The sequence below is a fragment of the Camelus ferus genome, chromosome 11 (assembly GCF_009834535.1).
Source record: "Camelus ferus isolate YT-003-E chromosome 11, BCGSAC_Cfer_1.0, whole genome shotgun sequence".
NCBI classification, from domain to species: Eukaryota; Metazoa; Chordata; class Mammalia; order Artiodactyla; family Camelidae; genus Camelus; species Camelus ferus.
The window spans coordinates 75,181,880-75,203,510 of NC_045706.1; the positions used below are offsets into that span (position 1 = coordinate 75,181,880).

Below are 21,631 nucleotides of genomic sequence, written 5' to 3' on the forward strand. Positions count from 1 at the left end.
TGGTCTTGTTTTCAACTTTAATGTCTAGAAGCTAAAAGTGAATCATTCGCTTGAGGACAGACTCCCATTAACCAGGCTCCTAGGAGTCAGACGTATGAGTCAGAATAGCAACATTCTACTCATTAAGAGTTCTCGACGCAGCAAAGGAAGCCATGAACAAAATGAAAAGACAGCTTACAGAATGGGGGAAAATATTTGCGAACGATGCAACTGACAAGGGCTCAATTTCCAGAATATACAGACAGCTCATACAACTCAGTAACAGAAAAACAACCCAATTCAAAAATGGGCAGAAGACCGAAATAGACATTTCTCCAAAGAAGACATACAGATGGCCAATAGGCAAGTGAAAAGATGCTCAGTATCGTTAATTATCAGAAAAGTGAAAATCAAAACTACACTGAGGTATCACCTCACACCAGTAAGAATGGCCATCATTCAAAAGTCCACAAACGATAAATGCTGGAGAGGACGTAGAGAAAAGGGAACCCTCCTACACTGTTGGTAGGAATATAGTTTGGTGCAGACATTATGGAGAACAGTATGGAGATTCCTTAAAAAACTAAAAATAGACTAATCCTATGATCCAACAATCCCACTCCTGGGCATGTATCTGGAGAAATTTGAAAAGATACATGCACCCCAATGTTCATGGCAGCAATATATACAACAGCCAGGACATGGAAGCAACCTAAATGTCCCTCGACAGATGACTGGATAAAGAAGTTATGGTATATTTATGCAATGGAATACTACTCGGCCATAAAAAAGAATGAAAAATGCCATTTGCAGCAACATGGTGGACCTAGAGATCGTCACACTAAGTGAAGTAAGCCAGACAAAGACAAATACCATGTGATATCACTTACATGTGGAATCTAAAATATGATACAAATGAATTTATTTACAAAACAGAAAGAGACTCACAGACATAGAAAACAAACTTATGGTTACCAAAGAGGAAAGGCAGGGGGAGGGATAAATCAGGAGTTTGGGATTTGCAGATACTGACTACTATATATAAAAGATAAGCAACAAGTTTCTCCTGTACAGCACAAGGAACTATATTCAATATCTTGTATCAAATAACCTATAATGAGAAAGAATGTGAAGGATGTGTATACATGCATAACTGAATCACTGTGCTGCACAGCAGAAACTAACAAACATTGTAAGTCAACAATTCTTCAGTTAAAAAGAGTCTATCAACAAGTTGATGGTCTCTCCCTGTAGAGAAGCTCTGTCTGGGGGCCAACCGTCATCCAGAAGTCTTGGTCAGCAGGAATTAGCAAGAAGAATTAGCTGGATGATCGTAGTCACGTGCAGGTCAGATAAGCAGGGTATGGAGGGCGAGGTCACTGCGGGACCGGAACCGTGAGCTGCACTGATCCACCGTGGGCCCCTCTGGGTATGGTGTGGGGAGTCAGAGGGCCAGAGTTTGACGAGAGGTGTGCCAGACCACAGCCAGGTGGGTTGTCCAAGCCAAGGCCCTGCCCCCAGTGGGCGGAGCCAAGTGCAGGAGAGCCAGGGAAGGCCCAGCCTCTGTTGATCCGTGAGAGCCCAGGTGGGCACGGTCACAGTTCTACTCCCTGCGGCCGCAGTGAAGCTCATACGAAGACCGATTTGGAGAGAACCTTATAACCCCCAGTTGTTCTTGTTAAAGATAAGAAGTGCATGTGGTAAAAATAATTCCAACAGTGTGCCAGAGGATACAGTGAGAATGAACTTTCTCTTCCCAGATACCCACTGTGAATGGTGTCCAGTACTGCTGCAGACAGACGGTTCTGAGAGGTTAACGCAGGGCCCTGGGGGCTTTTTTATTAGGAGACTGTCTTCAAAATTTCACTTCCAGAGGTGGAGTCAGTAGGTGGTACCAGGAATCCAGAGGGGTCGAAGCCCTGGGAGATGCAGGTGCGGAGTTCAGTTCCGGCCGCATCTGTCTCATCGGGCCGTCTGCGCAGAAGGACCGTCCTGGCCTCTGCTGGAGAGGCCTTTCCCTGGGCCCCGGGCTCTCCTGGAGTGGGCGATGGCTGGGGTGCCTCTCGATGCTCTTGCCCATCACATCCCAAAGTGACAAACCTCTTTTCTGGGTGACCCAGTCTTTATTTAATCCTGCACATTAAATTCCCAGCGCCTGACTTAGGAAACTTTGTGTATTCTGCGTCTGTCAGTAATTAGCTGTTGAACCAGGAGCACTTTGGTCTCACCTTGCTGCCTGTTCTTCGCCTGAACTTTGTGCTCTTAGCGTGATCTGAGGACCTGAGGTCTGGGTTGAGGCGTCCAGTCGCCATGAGAGCAGCTGACCAGTCGTCGCTTTTCCCCCGGGTTCATCCCACAGGTGGCTTTTGAGCACCTGCCGTGGGCTGGACATTGTCTCAGCACTGACGGTAGAGCAGGGGCCCCAGTGCTTCGTCTCCTAATGGGACCAGTTCTGGTGGGTCAGATAGATCACAAAGCATCAAGTAAGAAGTAAGTTGGCCGGAATTCAGCGAAGAGACCCAGGATGTAAAGAGCGGTGTTTTGAGGCAATTAGCGCAGATGGTACTTTAGTATGAGACTGGAAAAGTTCCCCGAGGAAGTGTCGTAAAAGAAAGTAAAAGTTGAAGCACCCCACTGGGCAGGAGTTCCTGAAGGAACAGGGAGGTGGGGATGCCCTGGCCGAGGGGGCTGAGAAGGGGTGACCAGAAATGGAGGAGAAAACCGGCGGCGGGGGGTGAGGTGTCTCTGAGTGAAGATGCTGTCTCGAGGCTGTGGCGCCTTCGTGATGGCAGACGGCAAGCTTCTGTTTTTCTGAGGGGTGAATCCGAGTGTCTGGAACGGTCTAAGGAGAGCTCACGGAGGGGGTTCCTCGCTGAGGTTCCAGAGGGAAGAGCACGGGAAGGTCTGCAGGGACAGAGCAGGCAAGCAGAAGTCTCAGATCAGGAGTGCTGTGTTTGGAGGAGGCGTGAGCAGGGTGGAGGGATGCTTCGGGGGGCAGTAAAGGATCAGCTTAGGTGGGGAAAGGCGGGGAAGTCAGGGGGCCTGGTGTGGGAAGTGTGGATTCATCTCGAATAAAGGTAAAGCCCCATATGCTTAAGCCAGTGGTTCTCCACCAGTCGTGATCCTGTCCCCCAGAGGACGCTTGTCAGTGTCTACAGACACGTTTGATTGTCTGCGGGGCAGGGTGCTGTCGGCACCTGGGGCACAGAGGCCAGAGGTCCTCCTGCAATACTGTGGCATGCATGAGACAGACCCCCTCAGCAAGGAGTGTCTGGCCTGAAACGTGGTTGGTGACGAGCAGAGGAACCCGCCCCAGACGCACTTTACTGAGCCCCTTTTTCCTGCTGTGGACACTTGCGGCTGCACATTTCATTGGTCGCTTTAATGTTTCAGAGTTTAAGCAATGAGCTGCTATCTCCTCCCTGCCTCTCCCTTTTCTCTTCTTTGTTCTAGACCTTAAAGTAAAAAAAAAAAAAAAAAAAATTGGCGTCACATTCCACATACGACAGATGAGAGCACAGCGAGTGCTAGTGTGTCTGGCTTTTTCTCGCTTAATTGCTAACTTTCCGTCTTGTTACACGATGGGCGTCTACTTCCCCATTCCTTGGTCTGTTGTGCTCAAAAAAACGTAAACAATGCAATTCGGTACCGTTCTGTGGCCCCTCCTGTGACTGCAGTGGGATTACCTTCTGCCAGATGCTCCTGAGATGATCTTCATTTCCTGCCAAGTGTGACAGAAGGCGCTAAGCCGAGTGTACGTGTGGAGCTGTGTTTATAAAAGGCAGCAGAATGGAAGAGCCGAGCGTTTGCATCACAGTTACAGATACTGAAACAGAAAGGGGTGGTACAGAACGAGAGATTCGCATCATCCAGAGCGAAGATTCGGAACCAGAGCGAGTCTTAGGTGTGCTGAGCGTGAATGGGGGCGGTGGGCCCCCGGGAGTGACCCCACCTCTCTCTTCCCCAGTGCTACATGTTCCACATGTATGTCGGGGTGCGTGCTGGCGGGGGCATCGGCGACGAGATCGAGGACCCCGCGGGCGACGAGTACGAGATCTACCGCATCATCTTCGACATCACCTTCTTCTTCTTCGTGATCGTCATCCTCTTGGCCATCATCCAAGGTGAGCGGCATCCTCGTCCGAGCTCAAGGCGGTCTGGCCTTGGAGCCAACACTGAAGGTAGGGTCAGAGCGGCGAGTGTTCTCTCGAAAAGCCAAGGAGAGCATTTCCTTTCAGTGTTTCTTCGATTGAAACGTGTAAGAAGGAACAACAAAGATGCAGGGGGCCCTGGTTCAGAGGGGACGGGGGACAGTTTCTTTGGCCGCCCTTCAAGTGACGTCATGGAAAGAGCCCTTTCCGGGGCTTGATCCCAGCCCTGCTGACTGTTCACAACCCGGGGTGGGGAGCCGCCTAACCTCTCTGGGTCTGCCACGTGGAAAGTGCATACATCTCTGAGCCGTGGGCTGTGGGAGGGAGTTCTTTAAAAATGACGTCTGTCAGGGGCCCTGTGAGCTGGTGGTGGTACTCTCATTAGAGGAAGCCGAGTCTGGTAAGTCTGAGGAACGTGGCCGATGTTCCCAGCTGAGAAGCGTCAGTGCTGGGGTCCACGCCCTCAGGTCCGCACCCAGGCCCACGGCCACCCCGGTGCCACGCTGACCAGGGTGCTTCCTGTACTCCAGGGTGACTTGGAGTCGGGTAGGGGTTCGCCCTCCTTTTATTCCACGTTAACTCTTTTCCCTTAGAAAAATCACTCCTGTTGTCTTTTTTCTGCCTGCACATTTATCCTGGCACGATTTAAACATCTACCAACGTGACATTATCCTCTAAGTCCCATGGGCATAAAATGGCACTTTTTTTCAGTAAAGTACGTGAACAGGTTTAAAGGGTCCATAATCCTCCCTTTATGTCTGTATTCAGCATAGCAATAATGTGTTTTCTAAGAGGGAAAAGTCATAAAACACTTGGAAGAAAGCGTTCAGCTGGCAGGTCACAGGAGAGAGAGGCCCCGAGCCTTTCGGTGCCGACTGACACTGTTAGTAACGTTAGGGAAGGTTTATTCATGAGGGACTTGAGAAAAGAATGATCGGAGGCAGATTCCACACGGTTAATGTGGTCACACTGGATTTGCAAGTAAGGACTTGGAGACGTCCTTAGTGGCGCTCTCTGTTCCTGACAACCATACATCTCAGCGGCTCCTTCTTGGCACGAAGCAGGTGCGAACGCACCGGCTGTTGGTGCCAGGGTGACCCCCCGAAGGTCCTTCTGCTCTGTCACGACACGTCAACCCGCCATCAGGCAGCCTGTGCCCCAGGAGCCGCTGGTATGTCTGCCCCAAAGAGGAGCTGCAGCCACCCTGGTCGGGGGCCCAGTCTGTCCCCACGACTCGGACGTCCTGAGCTCTTCGCTGTGCTGGGCGGCGGCTGCTCCTTGGAGGGTCTGGCCGTGGGGCCGTGAGCTTCATCGTTCTCCGCTTGATGCAGATTAAAGCCTGCCTTTGTTTAACCCTAGGTTTGATCATTGATGCGTTCGGGGAACTGAGAGACCAGCAGGAGCAGGTCAAGGAAGACATGGAGGTGAGTCTCCGCTTGTCTGCGCTTGCGTGGTGGCGGTGCACACGCCCTGTCCCGCTGCCTCTGTCAGAGAACCAGGCCGGGCACACGGGCGCGGGACGTGAGCACGCGGGCTTCCCTGGTCTGCTCTCGCTCGGCCAGTACCTGGCGGTGAGCGGTGCTGCCCGGTCCACACGCACCATCAGTGCTTCGTTGCTCAGGGAGCGGGAAGAGCACCCCTTCACAGTGAGGGCTTCACCCCAACGACAGCTGAGTCAGCAGGCGGTCACGTAGCAGCGCGACGAGCCCCTCGGAGGAGGGTCACCGAGTGCCAGGGTGGCTGGGGCTGGCAGCTCGTCTCCTCCGGGGTGGCCAGGGGAGTTCTCAGGCCCACGCGGAGGCCTGGAGCTCGCAGAGTGTGGGTTTGAGAGATGGCACAGCAGGCCACTTTGGGCCATCGCCCTGCCCCGCCGCGCCCTACCATGCACATCTCCAGGGCACTGCTCATGTGGGTTCCGGGAGAGCGTCACCACCTGAGGGTCTGTATACCAAGGCCCTGATCTTAGGGAGTTTGATGCGCAGATTCTCTCCTGGAAGCATTGCATTCTGATAGTGGGGCTGGAGAGGGAGGCCAGCTAACAGAGAGCCTTGTCACCATCTGAGAAATGTACAGCGTGACCAAGAGGCTAGGACACCGGAGAGGGTTCAAGCAGGGCAGTGAGGTGATCAGATTTACATTTTAAAAAGGTAACTGCAGGTTGAAACACGGGCGTGAGCTAGACACTGGCTTGACCAGGGCAGGGAAGCGGCCGTCAGCATTTTCCCGGTAGGAGATTTGAGGCTTCACTCAGGAGGATGCGGGAGTCGGATGGAGTCAAGCAGTACTTCAGAGCCGCATGAAAAGAGCGTAGCAACTGGCCAGAGGCAGAGGGTGCCGAGTGTGGAGCCGGTGGGGATGGGACAGAGGGTCCCTAGACAGAGGGAAGCGTGGCGGCCCTGTTACACCCAGAGGACCCGAGAGAGGTCACACGGGGAAGGGCAGTTTCCTGGGAAGAGCCGCCAGGCGTGACGCTGTTTCTCTGGGACACTGAGTGGTGTGAGGACCAGACTGCTGGGTGGAGCCTTTCTGGGTCGGCGGCTGTCGATCAAGAAGGCAGGGGAGCGCTAAATTCTCTTCATCACCTTGACCCTGGACCCTGGTATCTAGGGCCATAAACCTACCTCTGACGCCATTAAACAGCTTCTCCTTGGCGGGGAAGGTGAGCGTCGGGGGCCGCTGGAGGACAGTCTTTGAGTTTGTCTGGATTGGTCCACAGGAAATGCTCCTGACAGGACGGGGGCCTGGCTCCTCCCAGGTGTTGGTACAGCTGCAGATGCAGACCTGGTGGGGAGAGGGCGGGGCTGGGATGGGGAGGAGGCGAGGGGAGCAGGCCCCCGGCTCCTGTCGGGGGGAAGCCATCTGCGCATACATGTCTGCTGGTGAGCTGTGTGCTTCGAGTCGTTGACCCAACTCCTCACAGCTGGGATTGGCTGGTCCTCCCCAGATGGAAGGGTGGGTGCCCCCCAACCCTCTTGGTCACCAGACTTGGCTAGGATGGGTACCAAGTTCACATCAGTCCTGCCTTGTGACTGGAGTCAGCATCCCGACCAGAGTGATTGCCACGCTGAGGCGTTCTCACTTAGGCCGGAGAAGGGAGGGAGGAGGCGTGGCTTTTCCGCCGTCATCATCCTGGACGCTCTCTGCCCCTGTGCTCCCTGCGAGCCGCCGGTCCCTACGCCCTGTAAACGCAGGGCCCGCCGGGCTGGCGGCGCAGGAGTCCAGTCGGTGTTCCGTGCTTGGCTTGGCCTCCTGGGATGGCTTCACGCAGACCAAGCCCAGCAGCTGCCCTGAGTGGTGAGCGCTGTTTTCATTCTCCGTTGCCGTCCGAACCCTGACCTTCCCATGCTTGCCTTTGTCTTCTAGACCAAGTGCTTCATCTGTGGGATAGGCAACGATTACTTCGACACCGTGCCGCACGGCTTCGAGACCCACACCCTGCAGGAGCACAACCTGGCCAATTACCTGTGAGTGCGCCCCCCACCCGGCACTGGAGGGCAGCGGGGAGCCCCTCTCTTTACCGTTGGCCTCAGGCTTCTTGCACCTCCTGGAGGCAGAGACCCCAGGCTCGTGGTTTTTCTTCCTCAGGAGCGGCTGTAACCCCGTTAGTCTCTGTTTCCACACGCGGACTGTGATCCCTGCCCCGCGAGAGCAGCAGCCCAGCCGGGTCTGGCTCCGGCCTGTCGTCACGCAGCTCCCGGGAGGCAGAGCTTGGTCTGCACACGTTTTAGCCCCTTTGAAAACCTATGTTAAAGAAGGTTAAGCTTTTGGTCCCCGTGGCATTGCCTGCCCCGCAGGTGTGACCCATGCCTTTGCTCTGCCACGAGGAGTGAGCCCGCAGCAGGACCAGAAGGGCCTGCTCCTGCTGATCCTCCCAGACAGCCCGTTGCTGACTCCTGCCTCTGTATCTGCAGGTTTTTCCTGATGTATCTCATAAACAAAGACGAAACAGAGCACACAGGACAGGTAGGTAGACAGTGACTGCGTGTCATCCTCTGGAAGAAATGCTGAGAGTCTCTGCACATTGGAACCAAGGGAGGGCGCGGGGCGTTAAGAGGTGGACTTGCTCTCAGGCCTCTTAGTGGTCACGGTGTCTTAGTACAAACTCCCTGTGGTCCTGCGTGAGGGTGCGAGGGTGGCCTGAGGAGAAAAAGTCAGGTGATGATTGCGTGTGAAAAATGAAGCTGTTCTTAGCTGAGGACGCTGGGTCTGGGCTTTGGTAATTACAACGTGCTTGGTTGCTTAATCAGGGAGCCGGTGATTTCAAACGAACTTCAACCCCACAGTGTTATGGTCGTTTAAAAATTATTGCATATTAAATGTTTAAGGTTCTCCTTGAACTGTTTGAAATTCTCTCCACAAAGATTTCAGTTGTCAATAGTTTGAATTTGAAGGATATAATTAATGAAAATAATAGTTTTAAGGAGCCCTCAAAAACATGTCGCAAATGGTGTTTTTTAATCAGTATTACATGATGGTCAGGGTGAAGACTAACGATTTGTTTTTGGTGGGGTGGTAATTAGGTTTATTTGTTTGTTTGGAGGAGGGACTGGGGATTGAACCCAGGACCCTCGTGCATGCTAGGCACGTGCTCCACCACTGAGCTGTGCCCCCCAGTTATTTGTTCATTTGTGGGATCAAACAAGGCTGGGTGTAGTTAGGAACTACCTAAATGAACCTGGGCTTCCCCAGTTACATAGCTGTGTGTAATACACAACTACACATACACAGTATGTATAGTAACAAATCTCAGTTTCTTTCTGTCTTCTGTTTTGTGGTAACACACAGATTCTGGGCAACGACACGACGTTAACCCTCTTCCTTTACGTTCACAGGAATCTTACGTCTGGAAGATGTACCAGGAAAGGTGCTGGGAGTTCTTCCCAGCCGGGGATTGTTTCCGGAAACAGTACGAAGACCAGCTGAACTGAGCGCCGACCCAGACCGCCTCGGAAAACCCACGCGCTCTCTCGCTGTCTTGGCCTCTGTCTCTCCGACTCTCTGTCTCTCCGCTCCCTTGGAGCGTCCTGCTGATTCTGCGAATTGCTGGCGTGATGCGCTCTCTGGGGGCCGAGAAGCTGTTCCCGAAGACCCGACCGGGCTTCTCCCCCCACCTAGCCTGTTTCCTTTGCGAACAAAGACTGAAGAAGAATCTGGACTCACACACAGACCGGCGAGGAGCTCTGGGCGCGCTCAGGCGTCACCCAGACAGACAGGTCTGCTTCTGAGACTCCGGAACCTCCTTGAGCTGCGGGACGTGGAAGGGCAGCGGGGTCGCCACACTCATCCAGCCTCTTTATTTCCCCATCCTGAAGGGAGCCCCGGCCATCACAGATGGCCGTGGACACCAGTTACAAAGAAATAGTGCCTTACTATCTGTGGGTTGAGCTATGCAGAAGAAACGTGCATGAAAAACGTCTTTATTTCCTTTATGTCACCTTCTTTTTCCTTAGTTAGACTGGTTTGGTGAGGTTTTGGGGTTTTTTTCCTTTCATGCTTTTCTTTAGTGGGGGAGGGTAACAAAAGCAGTTTGCGCGCACCTTTTGGCAAAGGCAGGTGGCCTGTCTCAGGACAAGAGGAGGTTCTTCTCATTCCTCACATTCACCTCCCCCCCCCCGCCACGGGCTCCTGCTCCGATTTCCGTCATGCTCTGATGCCACGTTGCAACTTTACGAAATCTTTGTATGAGAACAAAGAGACTGCAAAAAGAAAAAACACACCTTCAAAAGAAATACTCCATTGCATGTTTATTATGCAAGTGTTAAGTGAACAAAGAGAACCTTCAGGAGCACGCTGGTCAACGTGAGCGCACTCTCGTGATAATTACACGCACAGTGAGAAGGTGTCGTGGGCTTAATCGTGTGCTTGGAGCCAGTGTCCTCCGCCGCCGGTGTGGCAGCATCGAGAACGCGACTGCAGTCTTGGGTCTCTTCTTCGGGCCACCTGTGATCAGCTGCTGACTGAGGACTTCCCGTCAGGCCACTTCTGACGTCAAAGCTGCAGTGACATCCATTCAGGGGTTTCATCGGTTGCATCAAAGAACACGGGTGACAGTGGCGATCACTCCATTTTGAGTCCTTTTAAGTGTGATGCAAACCTTGACAAATAAAAAGACATTCAGAGTGGAAGTGCGGTCGTTCTGCAGACGTCGGAGCTCTTTTGTCCTAGGTCTGCTTGTTAATTGGAAAACGGCTCTGATTAAACCACTTAACTAACTTTCTCACCCTCTTCTTTCTTCATCTCGCTTATCCCTGGGCTGCACCACTGAACCCTGAGCTCCGAACTCGAGGGTCTGGGGCAGCCAGACGCGGCCCCCAGGCCTGCGTACGTCCCACGAGTAAGCCGCTGTTCTGCGTTCAGGGCTGCGGAGCTCAGGCCTAGGCCCCGCCCCTGTTGCTCCTTGTCCGGGGGCACCCAGGCTCCTTGGAGACCACCAGCAGCGGAGAAACCGCTGTCTCCCAGCTTTCATTTGAGCAAGCTCTTCCTCGTTCAGCACAAATTCGCTTCCCGGTAATAACGGACTCATTTCCTGTCTTAGTCTGGAATAGGGTTGGCACACCAACTAGTAAGTGACGTCTCAAACACTCAACCGCTAGTGGGACGTCTGCCGCGTCCCAGGGACAGTGTGGGGTGTCCTCGGTCACCCGTCACCTCGTGGGCACGGCAGCAGAGCTGCGCTCCCTGGGTGTGGCGTCTGTCTCTTGGTGGTGTAAGTGAGGAAAACTTTTCCCTTCTTCTCTTCTAGGTCCGTTGGCTGGTTAAATGGACATAAGACAGGTTCACGGGAGAAAAACATTTTGTACGTACGAGAGCCCCACAAAGACATGAGAGGCTCCAGACGGTGAGGCCACTGAGGCTTAGGGGCCGTCCTGAGCTCAGGAGGAGAGAGTGGGGTCTGGGGCTCAGAGGGAAGGAAGGCCGTGCACGGGAAGGAGAGAGGAGCGCGTGTGTGGGCGCCGGGCGGAGGCAGTGGGACACGGGGGGCTCTGAACAGCAGGCCCTGCCCGGCCCCTCCCCGGCCTCCTCGTTCTGGTTATCTCTGGTGGTGGTGCTCTTCCTGGACCCGGTCTTCTGTCTAAACTCCTTTAGGCGCTTAAAGGGGAGGTAAAAAGCTCTTCCTGAGTGTGTTGCCCCTGACTGTCTTCATCTCAGAGCCGTCCACGTGCCCCAGTGGCACGTCCTGGGGCGGCTGGTTCCGAACCTCCCAGCGTCATTTTACTGGGGGAGGATTCATTTGGCTGCAGCCTGGGAGTCCCACTGCGGCTCAGGGAGGTGGCCGCACGCTCTGCGGAGTCTGAGTAACGTAGATGTGGTCCGCTCCGCGAGACGTCAGAGGCCCCGCTTCCCGTCGCCCCACAGCGGTGCAGAGGCAGCTCACAGTGGAGAGGAGTCGATGCTCTTCCAGGACGTCGATCTGGTAGATGCAGGCCTGCTGTTTATGACACCAGCACACGTGAGAGGTGAGCCAGCACGTGTCCAGCTGTCACCTGGGTCCGTAGGTTCTTGTGGACGCTCCTGGCTTTGGAGCCCTGGGAGGGGACAGACGGAACCCACGGGGAGAAGCAGAGAAAAAGGCTGGTTCCAGAAGGGCAGCTTCCCTCCACTCGTGGGCTTTGGGCATCAGGGTTAGAGCAGGAGTGAAGGGGCAGAGCTGGCCATTTTAGAAATTGTCGCTGTGTCCCCAGTGGCCCGCAGTCAGAGGGAAGGACACCTCGGTTCCCGTCTCGGGGGGGGGTGGTGCTTTTTTTCATCAGCATTATTAATTCTCCCGGGAAATGTCACACAGATGACAAGCACGCTGGGACTCTGCACTTCTCTGATTAAATTCAGGGCGGCCTGACTCAGAAATTGCAAACCCTTCAGAAATTTTCAAAAGTTCCATCGCCAAGAACACCCTCCCGTCGTGTCTTCATTCCTTCACCTCCCCTCTGACAGACGCCCCCCCCCTTCTTATTCCTGCCACCCCTTCCCCCCTTTTCTTCTTGGAAACATCTCTGACTTCTACTCCATAGGATGGACTTAGAGTCTCTGCTGAGTTTGAGGTTTTGCAGATGCACTGAATGGTACGTATTCCCTGGACGGCTGGACAGTATTTTTCATGTGCGGGAGACAGCTCGTTCTTAAGCCCCACAGACACGCAGTTAAAAGTTGGATTGTGATGCGAATACCTTCTGCTTGGCTGGAAGAGCCTGTCCATGAAAATTGTACTTTTTTCACTATCTTGCTTTACTGGAGAAATGTTCCTGTTTTAAGTTCCCATTCTCGGAGTGCCTGTATCAATGTGTACCCCCTTCCCTCCTTGTTTGAAAGGCCTTTGAGGGCCGGCCGTCAGCGTGGTCACTACCTCGTTTTCCCCAGACGTAGTAAAAGAGAACTTTTAAAGCACATATTTATTACATTTACCCGAGTGTTGAATTCGTGTACACTTGACACGGACATGGGTTGGGCAGTCAGGCGTTCCCTCGATTATTTCACAGGCGTCTGCGTGTTGTGAAGAGGGTGACCTCCCTGTCACGTGGTTGATGACGCCTCTGCCCACGACGCTGAAGCGCCTGACAGGAGTGGGGAGAGGAGTGTCTCAGTCCTGATACAAACGCATGGACGGCCTGGGGTTTTAGGAGCCGTAAACGTTAATAGCACGGACTTCTTAGCAGGACAAGGTCCGAACCTGTCGCATCATCTAGAATTCTGTCAGAATATTTAACTGTGTGGCCAGACTCCTAAACAGGTAGCTAAGTAAGTCCTTAAAGTTCCGTGTTCCGCGAATCACAGGGTGCCGGCAACGTCCCAGCTCCGCACGGGAGCAGAGAGCAGTGGTGACGCCTTCCTTTGCAGATGGCGCGGGAGGCCTTCTGGAACGTTGGCGCCGCGTTCCGGTGAAGCAGTCCAGGCGGGTTAAATGGCTTGGCAGAAGCCACCGCGCTGCTCAGTGGGGGGCTGGAGCTTTCTCTAAGAAGTCAGGTTTCGCTCTCATTTTTTTCCTATTATGGCCAGAATGGTTTGACACCTAACAGGTTCCTTACGACCTGGCAAAAATGAAACGGAGGCAGAGAGTGACCGAACTTCAGATGAAAGATGATCTGCTTCTGGGATACGAGGAGTTCCGGAAGTGATTCTCAAGTGAGTAGCTGGCTCCGAAAATGCGCCACGGAGCACCAATGTTTCGGAATGAAGGGACCAGCTGCCAGTGTTAGTCCCGGAGTCGGGAGGGCGTCATCCTGGTGCCGTATCTCGGGACGTGCCTGACTTGTGGAGCGCTGGCCTGTCCCAGTGGTGCTGTAACCGTCCGTGAGGGAGAGCCAGTTCCCATGTTACACTCGTCGTGGCGAACGTAATCTGAGTCCCTGCTTTCTCCTCTCAGACTTGGGGTGTCATCAGCTGAGGCAGGGCTGCAGGGGACGCCCGCAGGGTCCTGGTGCTATAGGGGCAAAGCAGCGTCGCTCTGCCTTCTTTGCCCCTAGTCTGCACCCCTGTGCTGGCTTCAGTTCCTCCCGCACGTCGTTCAGTTTCTGTGCGTTTCTTCCAAGCAGTCTGACAGTGATGAACGTGGACTCTGTTCCCATTAAGCACCGCTGAGCAGGCCTTGGAATTCTGTGCGTAGAAAGAATTTACTTTTTATGGCCTGGTTAGCACCACTGAGTGTTGTGAAGTGCGGTGCTCCTAACATGAGCAGTGGTCTGTCGACAGAGCAGGAACTCCAGGGTTAATAATTTTTTAAAAGCCCACCAAACCTGAAGGTTATGGCACATTGTAATTTGAACTGCAGTTTTGAACCTAATGTTCAAAAATGTATTAGAATTAGGGAGGCCTAATATTTTATATGCAAATTCAGAAGTACACAATATAATAAGTTTATGTTATGTTATGTATAACATATACAACTGTACATAGTATATAATATGTACTATATGTAAGTGAATTATAAATAAGTGTGCATATAAATATATTAAGTAAGTCCTCCCTCAGAATTTATAATTCTTCCCCAAACTCTGCATTCCTAATGCTTTAATTCTTTTCCGGTAACACTTTGAGTCATTTTCTCGAGTTCCAAAAAATTCCTGTTGATGTTTTGGTTATAATTTTGTTAAATTATCGATTGATCTACTGAAATTGACATCTTGATAGTCTGTTGACTGAGAAACACGTCGAATGGCTAGTGGAACTCACAGTACTTTCTGTGACAAAGTACCAGCAGCAGAGTGGCCTCAGCAGAAATGGGTGGTCTCTGTTCTAGAGGCTAGAAGCCGGGGGTCACCCCTCTCCTTGAAGCTGTGAGGGGACTCTGCCCCAGGCCTCTCCCCTGGCTCCCGCTGGCTTGCCGGTGGTCTCCAGAGACCCTTCACTGCAGCCGCGCGACTCTGACCTGTACGTGGCACTGTCCCTGTGTGTGTCTGCCCATGGTGCCCCTTGTATCAGGACAGCAGTCATACCGGACGAGGGCCGCCCCGGTGACCTCATTTTACCTCACTGACCACTGTGAAGCGCCTCTCCAAGGACCCTCCCCACCTCTGAGGTCCTGGGGGCCTGGCACCAGCTTATCTCTTGTTGGAAGGACACAGCTTAACTCCTAACAGTTCTGAAGCAATGGTTTTGAATCTTTTCCTTTATAGATCAGCCTTTCTTAAACTGATGCTAAGATCTAATCTTTGGTGTCAGTGAATTCTCCATAAGAATTTAAATATTTAGTATTTCATGTAAAAACCAATATACACCTGTTATTTAAGCTAATGCTGGTTTAATTTCTCTTCCTTGAACCACCCCCCCCTTGTCTAAGTTAACAACATGTTGCTAGGAGTCTGGGGGAGCCCCAGGTGGTTAGTGTCTGGTGGGAGGAGAAGCCGGCGAGGACAGATGCGGAGAGGAGGAGCAGGGGGAGCGCGCCCTGCGGGTGTGCGGAGGCCGGTCAGCTGAGTAAGCTCGGCAGGAGCACGCGCGGAACCTACCGGGAGAGGAGCCCCGCCAGAGCTTTCCTCAGGCCGAAGGCAGGAAAGCGGCGAGTCGGAAGGGGGCTCTGGGGAGATCTGAAGTGTGACACGAGCTGGCACCGCTGTTGCTGGCCTTAAACCTGGCGGAGAGGAGGCACGGCGCAGACTCCAGAGGCCGAGGATGACCCTGGCCGGGGCCAGCAAGGGAGCGGGATGCCAGACCCACAGCCGCACGGGGCCAGATCCTGCCAGCGACCCGCTGCGCCTGGCGTGGACTGCCTGCCCGGAGGGGACACAGCCCTGCCTCTACCTTGTGCAGCCCGAGCAAAGACTCCGCTGAGTCCCGTGGGGCCCAGCCCTCCGCCCTGCAGAGCCGGGAGGTAGCGGGTGAGTGCTGCCTCCAGAAGCCAGATCCGTGGTCACCTGTGACGAGAGGAGCAGGACACGAACCAGCAGAGACGCAGTGACAGCGAGGGACGGGTTCACAGAGGCTCACACCGCGGGAGGGAGTGTGAACTTGGAGACATGGCAGCAAACTCCCCAAGTAAGCACAGAGAACAGCAGATGGCAGAGGGGGACTTCCTTTTAAAAATGAATAAAGCACAAAAGATACACCATCATCTCAACAGATACAGAAAAGCATTTAACAAAATCCAACCCCTTTCATGATAAACACACGACACACAAGCAGCAGAGGAATTTCCTCAGCCTGATAACAGCGTCTCCAAGAAATACCCCCACTGACGTCGTCATTAATGGGGGAGGACAGAGCATCCCCCACCGCCGACGGCAGGGGCGGCAGACGCCGCTCCCCCGCTTCTGTTCAGCTTCGTACCAGGGGCCACGGCGGGGAAACCAGGCGAGAAGAGGAGACGAAAGGCCACCAGGTTGAGCAGGAAGGAGCGAGGCCGTCCCCGCTCACGGGGCCAGGCCTGTGGAGCGTGGGCTCTGCCCACGCGCACGTCTGTGTCTGTGGCTCTGGTTCTGCGTGCGAAACCGCGCACTTATACCGGCGTCTCCAACTCCAGCTCAGCCCCGCAGACTTCATCCTGGTGTGTCCCCTTCCAGCTTTGTAATTCCTTCCCTGTGGTTAGAAGCCCGGATCCCTGTCCCCTGAGGAAGTTTGCTCACTGGATCCGCGCCCCGTCCACGTAACCAAACCGCCTTTGCTACGGTCGCGCCCAACGTGGTCGCTCAGGCTCTGGGGTCCCCACTGGACTGCTCTTGGCTACACGGCCACCCATGTCCGGTCACTCTTGCCACCAGCTCGGTCAACTTCCTCCACCTGGACACCCTCCTCGTCCCTCGGCTGCCCTTGCTGGGCTGCCCCACCGTGCTCACAGTCCCTTTCCCCGGAGCTGTGCCCCTCGGTCCTCTGGGGCTCCTACCCCCACACCAGGCTGGGCCGTCGCCCCGCCTCACCTAGGCGCCCCTCCTCGTGGTCTTGATGCTGAATTACTGCGGAAGGAAGAGATCTTTGTCCTCGGACGATTTCTTACTGTCTTGCTAATCCATCAAGGGGTTTGATACGTTGATTTCCTGTGTGGTGACGTCTGCTAAAGGTGGTCCTTGCATACCACGTGAGCCAGAAACCCCACTGCTACCCAGCTGTACACACGTGCTCCCAAAAATATGCACCACAGTCTTCCTAAAGGCGTCGTCCGCAGTAGCTAAACCCTGTAGGAAATTGTCCTTCAACAATTCAGTAAACAGACAAGTTCTATATTTATCTGCCACATTAGCACAATGAAATACTACACACCAATCAACGGAACGAACCGCCACACGTGCGGCAGTGTGGGTGAGTCTCACAGTTGAGTGAACGACGTCAGATCCAAAAACAATAAATGTTGCGTCACAACCATCAGGCAAAAGTAACCCATGGTTTTAAAGTCAACTTGAGGGAGGAGGAGGGGTTTGTGGCCAAGAAAGGGCGCAAACCGGCTTCTGAAATGCACGTGGGGTAACATTTGCGGATCTGGGCACTTGCTCTGTTCACTTTCTGCTGTTCAACGATGTAACTATTGGCACATTTTTCTCTGTGCATGTTGTTCTCTAGTAAAAATCGGGTTTATTTAAGCCAAAGTTGGTTTTTATAAATTATTTAGCATTTTTATGTGTTTCCCACGGGGGAGCATGCTGAAGATAGCTGCCCTGCAAGAGACAGAGTCCTGCCTCGCTGAACTTTGTGTGGGTTTTGAGACATCGCTTTACTGAAGCACTTTTAAAAAAAGCAAATCTCTTCTGTTTGTTTTGTTGGATGGCATCTCCTGAAAGGCAGCACTGCTGACTTCCGCCTTTACTTCCGCCTTGACTTCCACCTAGATGATTCTCAGTGCTTTACGGCTGTTCAGTAAGTGTTTGTTAAATGAATGAACTCATGGCTTTTGCCACTTGAGTTTGTGCTGGGCGTGGAACTGTAAGCTCCACCTTTCTGAAGATACGTTTTGTTTGACTTTGGTCCTGACTTTCCTGTGTAGCACCCAGTTGGATGGGCCTTGTTGTCCAGACCTGGCTAAGGTTCTGTCGGGCTCCATCACACTGAGATTGTTTCAGTCGTGCCAGTGAAACCTTGCAGCCTGACGAATGCCACCGGAGCAGGCAAGGCGTAACCAGAGCCAGGAACAGGCGGTCGAACAGAGCTAAGGACGCGCAGCTTCTGTGTTAGCACCGAGTTTCAGGCTGGAGGTCCCCGGGGGGGGGGGGGGGCGGTCCCTCGCAGAGGGAACGGGGGGCAGCGAGAAGGCAGTCTTGCAAGGCGTCCGCATCAGCACTGAGTGTTCTGCTCCTGATACAAGTATTACATAATCACATTGCACCAGGTTGAGACAACTCGACCGTTAGATTGAAGGAGAAACGTAAACGAATGTGGGGCAGCTTTCTCCTCGCTACGGTGAGAACGGCACGCACCACCATGATGCACAAGTTTGATTTTATTCTTTCTCAGTGCATACTTTGAAACTTCTAAAGGGGCTGCGGTTTTCTCTCCTCTAAGCATGATTTCCCTTCCTTTCCTCCTTCCTTCCTTCCTTTCTTTCCTTCTTTCTTTGTTCTAAAAAAAACACTGCAATGTCTGCCTGATCATTGAATATTTTGGGGTTTATTTGTAAGGATGGAGTTTTTGCAGCTACTTCGCTTCATGTACGTTTTTTTCAAAAAAAAAATTTTTTTTTAGCCTATCTTGAATTTAGGGACTAGTTTTTGGTTTGGAAAATGAGGGAAGGGCTTATCCTCTGCCCGTAGGTATTCGGGTTGTGTTGGTAGATACCCCATCAGGGGAGAGCCCCAAAGAAAGGGTTACTTGTCTGGGTGGTGCCGACGGTTGTTCACGGGACGCAGGGGGCCTTCCTAGTCTGGCTAGCGCTCAGCATAGAGCAGGCCTTTAAGCACCAGGCATTCGGTGGCCCAGGTGGGAGCCTGGGCACCACCGCTTCATCTGTTCATCCAGTCGCTCACCATTCACTCGGCAGGTGGTCACTAATGCCTCTATTCGCCAGACATGAGGTGAGGAGGGACTGTGAACACGGGGTACAAGACCGCGTTGGGCACATCTCCTGACCCTTCTCGTCTCCGTTTTCCTCCTCTGTAGAGTGAGGATCACGATGTGCTGCCTCGCCGCCTTGTCAGGGGACTTAAATGGGACCCCGCCGCCCTCCCCCTCCGCAGTCTCTCTCTTACTGTCCAGCTCAGCCTGAACGTTCGTTCGCAGTGTCTTCGGTTCCAGAACGGCCAAGGTTCAACGTCTCAGTCACTGTTGGAGCACGAGTGTCAGGTCACGGCTTTCTGTTCTTACCCGTAATCACTTTTGTTGAGTTGCGGCCGAACATGCCAGGCCTGCAGCCGAGCCCCCCTGCACGCCCGTGTGCCTCTGGCCTAACCTTGCTCTCGACCTGCCGCAGGCGGCCCCTGGAGACGCTCGACGGGCTGCCTTCGTTTCCGACGCCTGCATCTGTCTGCCCGTCTCCAGCGCTGCAGCTTCCGCCTCTGCTTCCCGCCCCGCGGAGGCGCCTCCTGTCTCCGTCCTCCCGCCCACACCCCGCCTCGCCCACGCCCACGCCGTCCCGGAACCGCGCGCTCCGCGGGCTCCTTCTGCCTTGGTCGCGGCCCCGCCGGTGCTCCGCGTGGCGCCCGGGGGACCGGCTCGGCCCAAAGCCCGCTGTCCCGGGTTAGAAAAGGCAGAGACGGACACACAGGCCCGTCCTCCTCCAGCGGCTGCGACGCACTTGGGCGTTTCCGCGGTGGTGGTGAAGGCGTCAGAGCCTCTCCAGGCGGCCAGGCTGCCCTGCCGTCGCGGTGCGCAGCTTCCCCCGAGAGCACCCTCAGAAGGAGCCGCCGCAGGTGCTGACCAGACGGTGCCTCTGGTTCTTTTCTGGCCGGAAAATAAGACTAAGGGCGGGAGAGGCAAGCAAGGCCCGGACGCAGCGCCTTGTCCCCTCGTTTCCCTGGAGCTGCGCGTGCGCGGCTCAGGCTCGGGCCGCGCGGTGAGGTCGCCCTGGCACACCCGACGGGGGGCCCGCTTGCACGGCGCTGGTCTCACAGCCTCGAGTCTGCCCGCGGCCTTCCGACAGGGACGAATTAACCCCCCAGCCCCACCTGCTCCCCCTGTGTGTGTGTGGGGGGGGGATCTTCTCACCAGTCCCAGGGCACTGACGTGACCACAGCCCGGGAAACAGCCTCTACCCGTTGAGAACTGACTGCTGGTGGGGTGGTTCCCCAGGGGGACCAGAGGGACGCTGGGTGTCCCCCTGCCTGTGGCATCTCCCCAGTCTCCGTCTGAGAGTCTAGGTGGTCCAGCAAGGCGGACAAGATGGCACAGGACCTCTATGCCCCCGCGGTCGCTACACTTCCTCCCCACCAGGGATTCCACCGTCCGGAGGCCGGCGCTGTCCAGCGGAGCTGTCTGCAAAGTGGACACGGCCCGCAGCGTGCAGCTCAGCACTGTAGCCACTGGTCGCACGTGCCCACTGAGAACTGGAAACTTGGCCAGCAGTGCACATGAGGAACCAGATTTTTAATTAATTTGAATTTAAATGCTGCACGTGGCCGGTGGCTACCGTGTGAGACAGCCCAGGCTACCAGCACCCCAGCTAGCCCACGCCCAGGGAAGCTGCCCACAGTTCCGGCCGGGTCTGTGTCACGTGACCCTGCCTGTTCACCGCAGCTGACGGACCGGCTGTGGTTACCCGCCCCGAGGACAGCCGGTCACGGCAGCCCCTCCGTCCTCTTTCCCTCCTTGAGTTTGGAGCTGGGACGTGGAAAGGGGGCTGGCCATGGGGACGGAGCATGAAGTTCACCAAGTCGCCTCAGGGTCCAGTGGCCATTGCGAGTCACGTGCAGGCTGACTCTGGGAGAACAGGGCTCCTGTGCAGCTCGGCCAGGAGAGCAGGCTCGGGGGTGCCGAGGGGGCCGTGCGCTGGGGAGGGAGAGGCTGTGAGGAGGGCGCGCAGCTCCCCGGCCCGGCTTCCTCTCTGCCGCAGGGCTGCGTCTCGGCCTGTGACCCTGGCTCCTCAGGACATTCCCCCCTTGTCCCTTCCTTCCCGGTAATAAGCCCCTCACACCAGCCAGCGTGCACACAGCTCTGCTCCCTGTCACCCAAGCCACCTGTAGTAACATCGTGACAGTTCTAGGACAAGTTACAAGACACATCACGGAGACAGACAACTCCTGCAGCGCAGCAGCCAGTGCAGGATCCCCGAGCTGGGAGGGAAACGAGGGGCACGAGGGTCAGTCTTACTCTAAAGAGGTGCTGCTCTCTGCGGTCACACGGCTGCTTTGACCTCAGACAAATGCAGAGAAAATTTTGTATTGTTTCTTCCTGGAAGTTTATAAAAAAACAACCAACCAAACCAAAACAAACAAAACCCCTGCCCCTGGCGCCGAGTGGGAGCAAAACCACAGCGGTGTGGGCACGCCGTGCTGAGCCTGCTCTGACTTTTCGGGCCTTGCTTGTTCCCTCAGCAGTTGTGACCCTGCATTTCCTGGGAGTTGGCCTGTGCGTGAATGGGGTGGGGGAGGGCTCTGTTTTCTGTAAAGTGTCCTCCTCCACCTGAGGGATTCTGGGGCCACGGGGTGTTTTCAGAGGGTTCCCTCCCACCTTCCCAGGTGCTGTCTCCTGCTTCCCCCACTGCCTGGCCTGCACCTGTGCGGCGACTGCCTTGACCTCTGGGCCGAGGCCACTGTCCTGTCCTGTCCCCAGCAGAGTGCTGGCCTCTCTGCGGTTGTGGTCCTGGATGAAATAAAACCACGTGTGATCAGGGCCTCGTGGGGCCAGGCCAGGCCAGGGCTCCCTTCCCGGAATCCCTGGTGCTTCTGCCTGGAGACCCCGGGGCGCAGGGTCGGACTCTGACAGGTCGGCAGACCCGGGGCACCAGGGAAGCCTGGTGCTCTGCATCGTTAAGTGCACCTGCCTTTTACCAAACAAACAGCGACATTTACGACACTGGCCTAAAAGCCTTTACAGTTTGGAGATGAGCACGTTCCAGCGGTACCGTAAACCAGTCTAGAGCGTGGTTCTAACAGGAAGGCATTAGAATGGGTTTCCTCTGTGAGTCAGCCCAACGTGGGTTCCTAAACAAACAG

The 21,631-nt window shown here is 54.6% G+C and overlaps 1 protein-coding gene across 1 annotated transcript in view; it reads left to right on the top strand.

Annotated features, from left to right (window-relative positions):
* RYR2 (ryanodine receptor 2) overlaps positions 1-10,263 on the top strand; it is a 543,213-nt gene extending 532,950 nt beyond the window's left edge. Inside the window, exons 102-106 of the mRNA XM_032491926.1 lie at positions 3,947-4,103; positions 5,490-5,554; positions 7,494-7,594; positions 8,042-8,093; positions 8,963-10,263. Of these exons, the coding sequence (XP_032347817.1) occupies positions 3,947-4,103; positions 5,490-5,554; positions 7,494-7,594; positions 8,042-8,093; positions 8,963-9,058 (471 nt within the window). The 3' untranslated portion in view covers positions 9,059-10,263. The remainder of the gene's footprint in view (positions 1-3,946; positions 4,104-5,489; positions 5,555-7,493; positions 7,595-8,041; positions 8,094-8,962) is intronic.
* Positions 10,264-21,631: the final 11,368 nt, after the last annotated feature.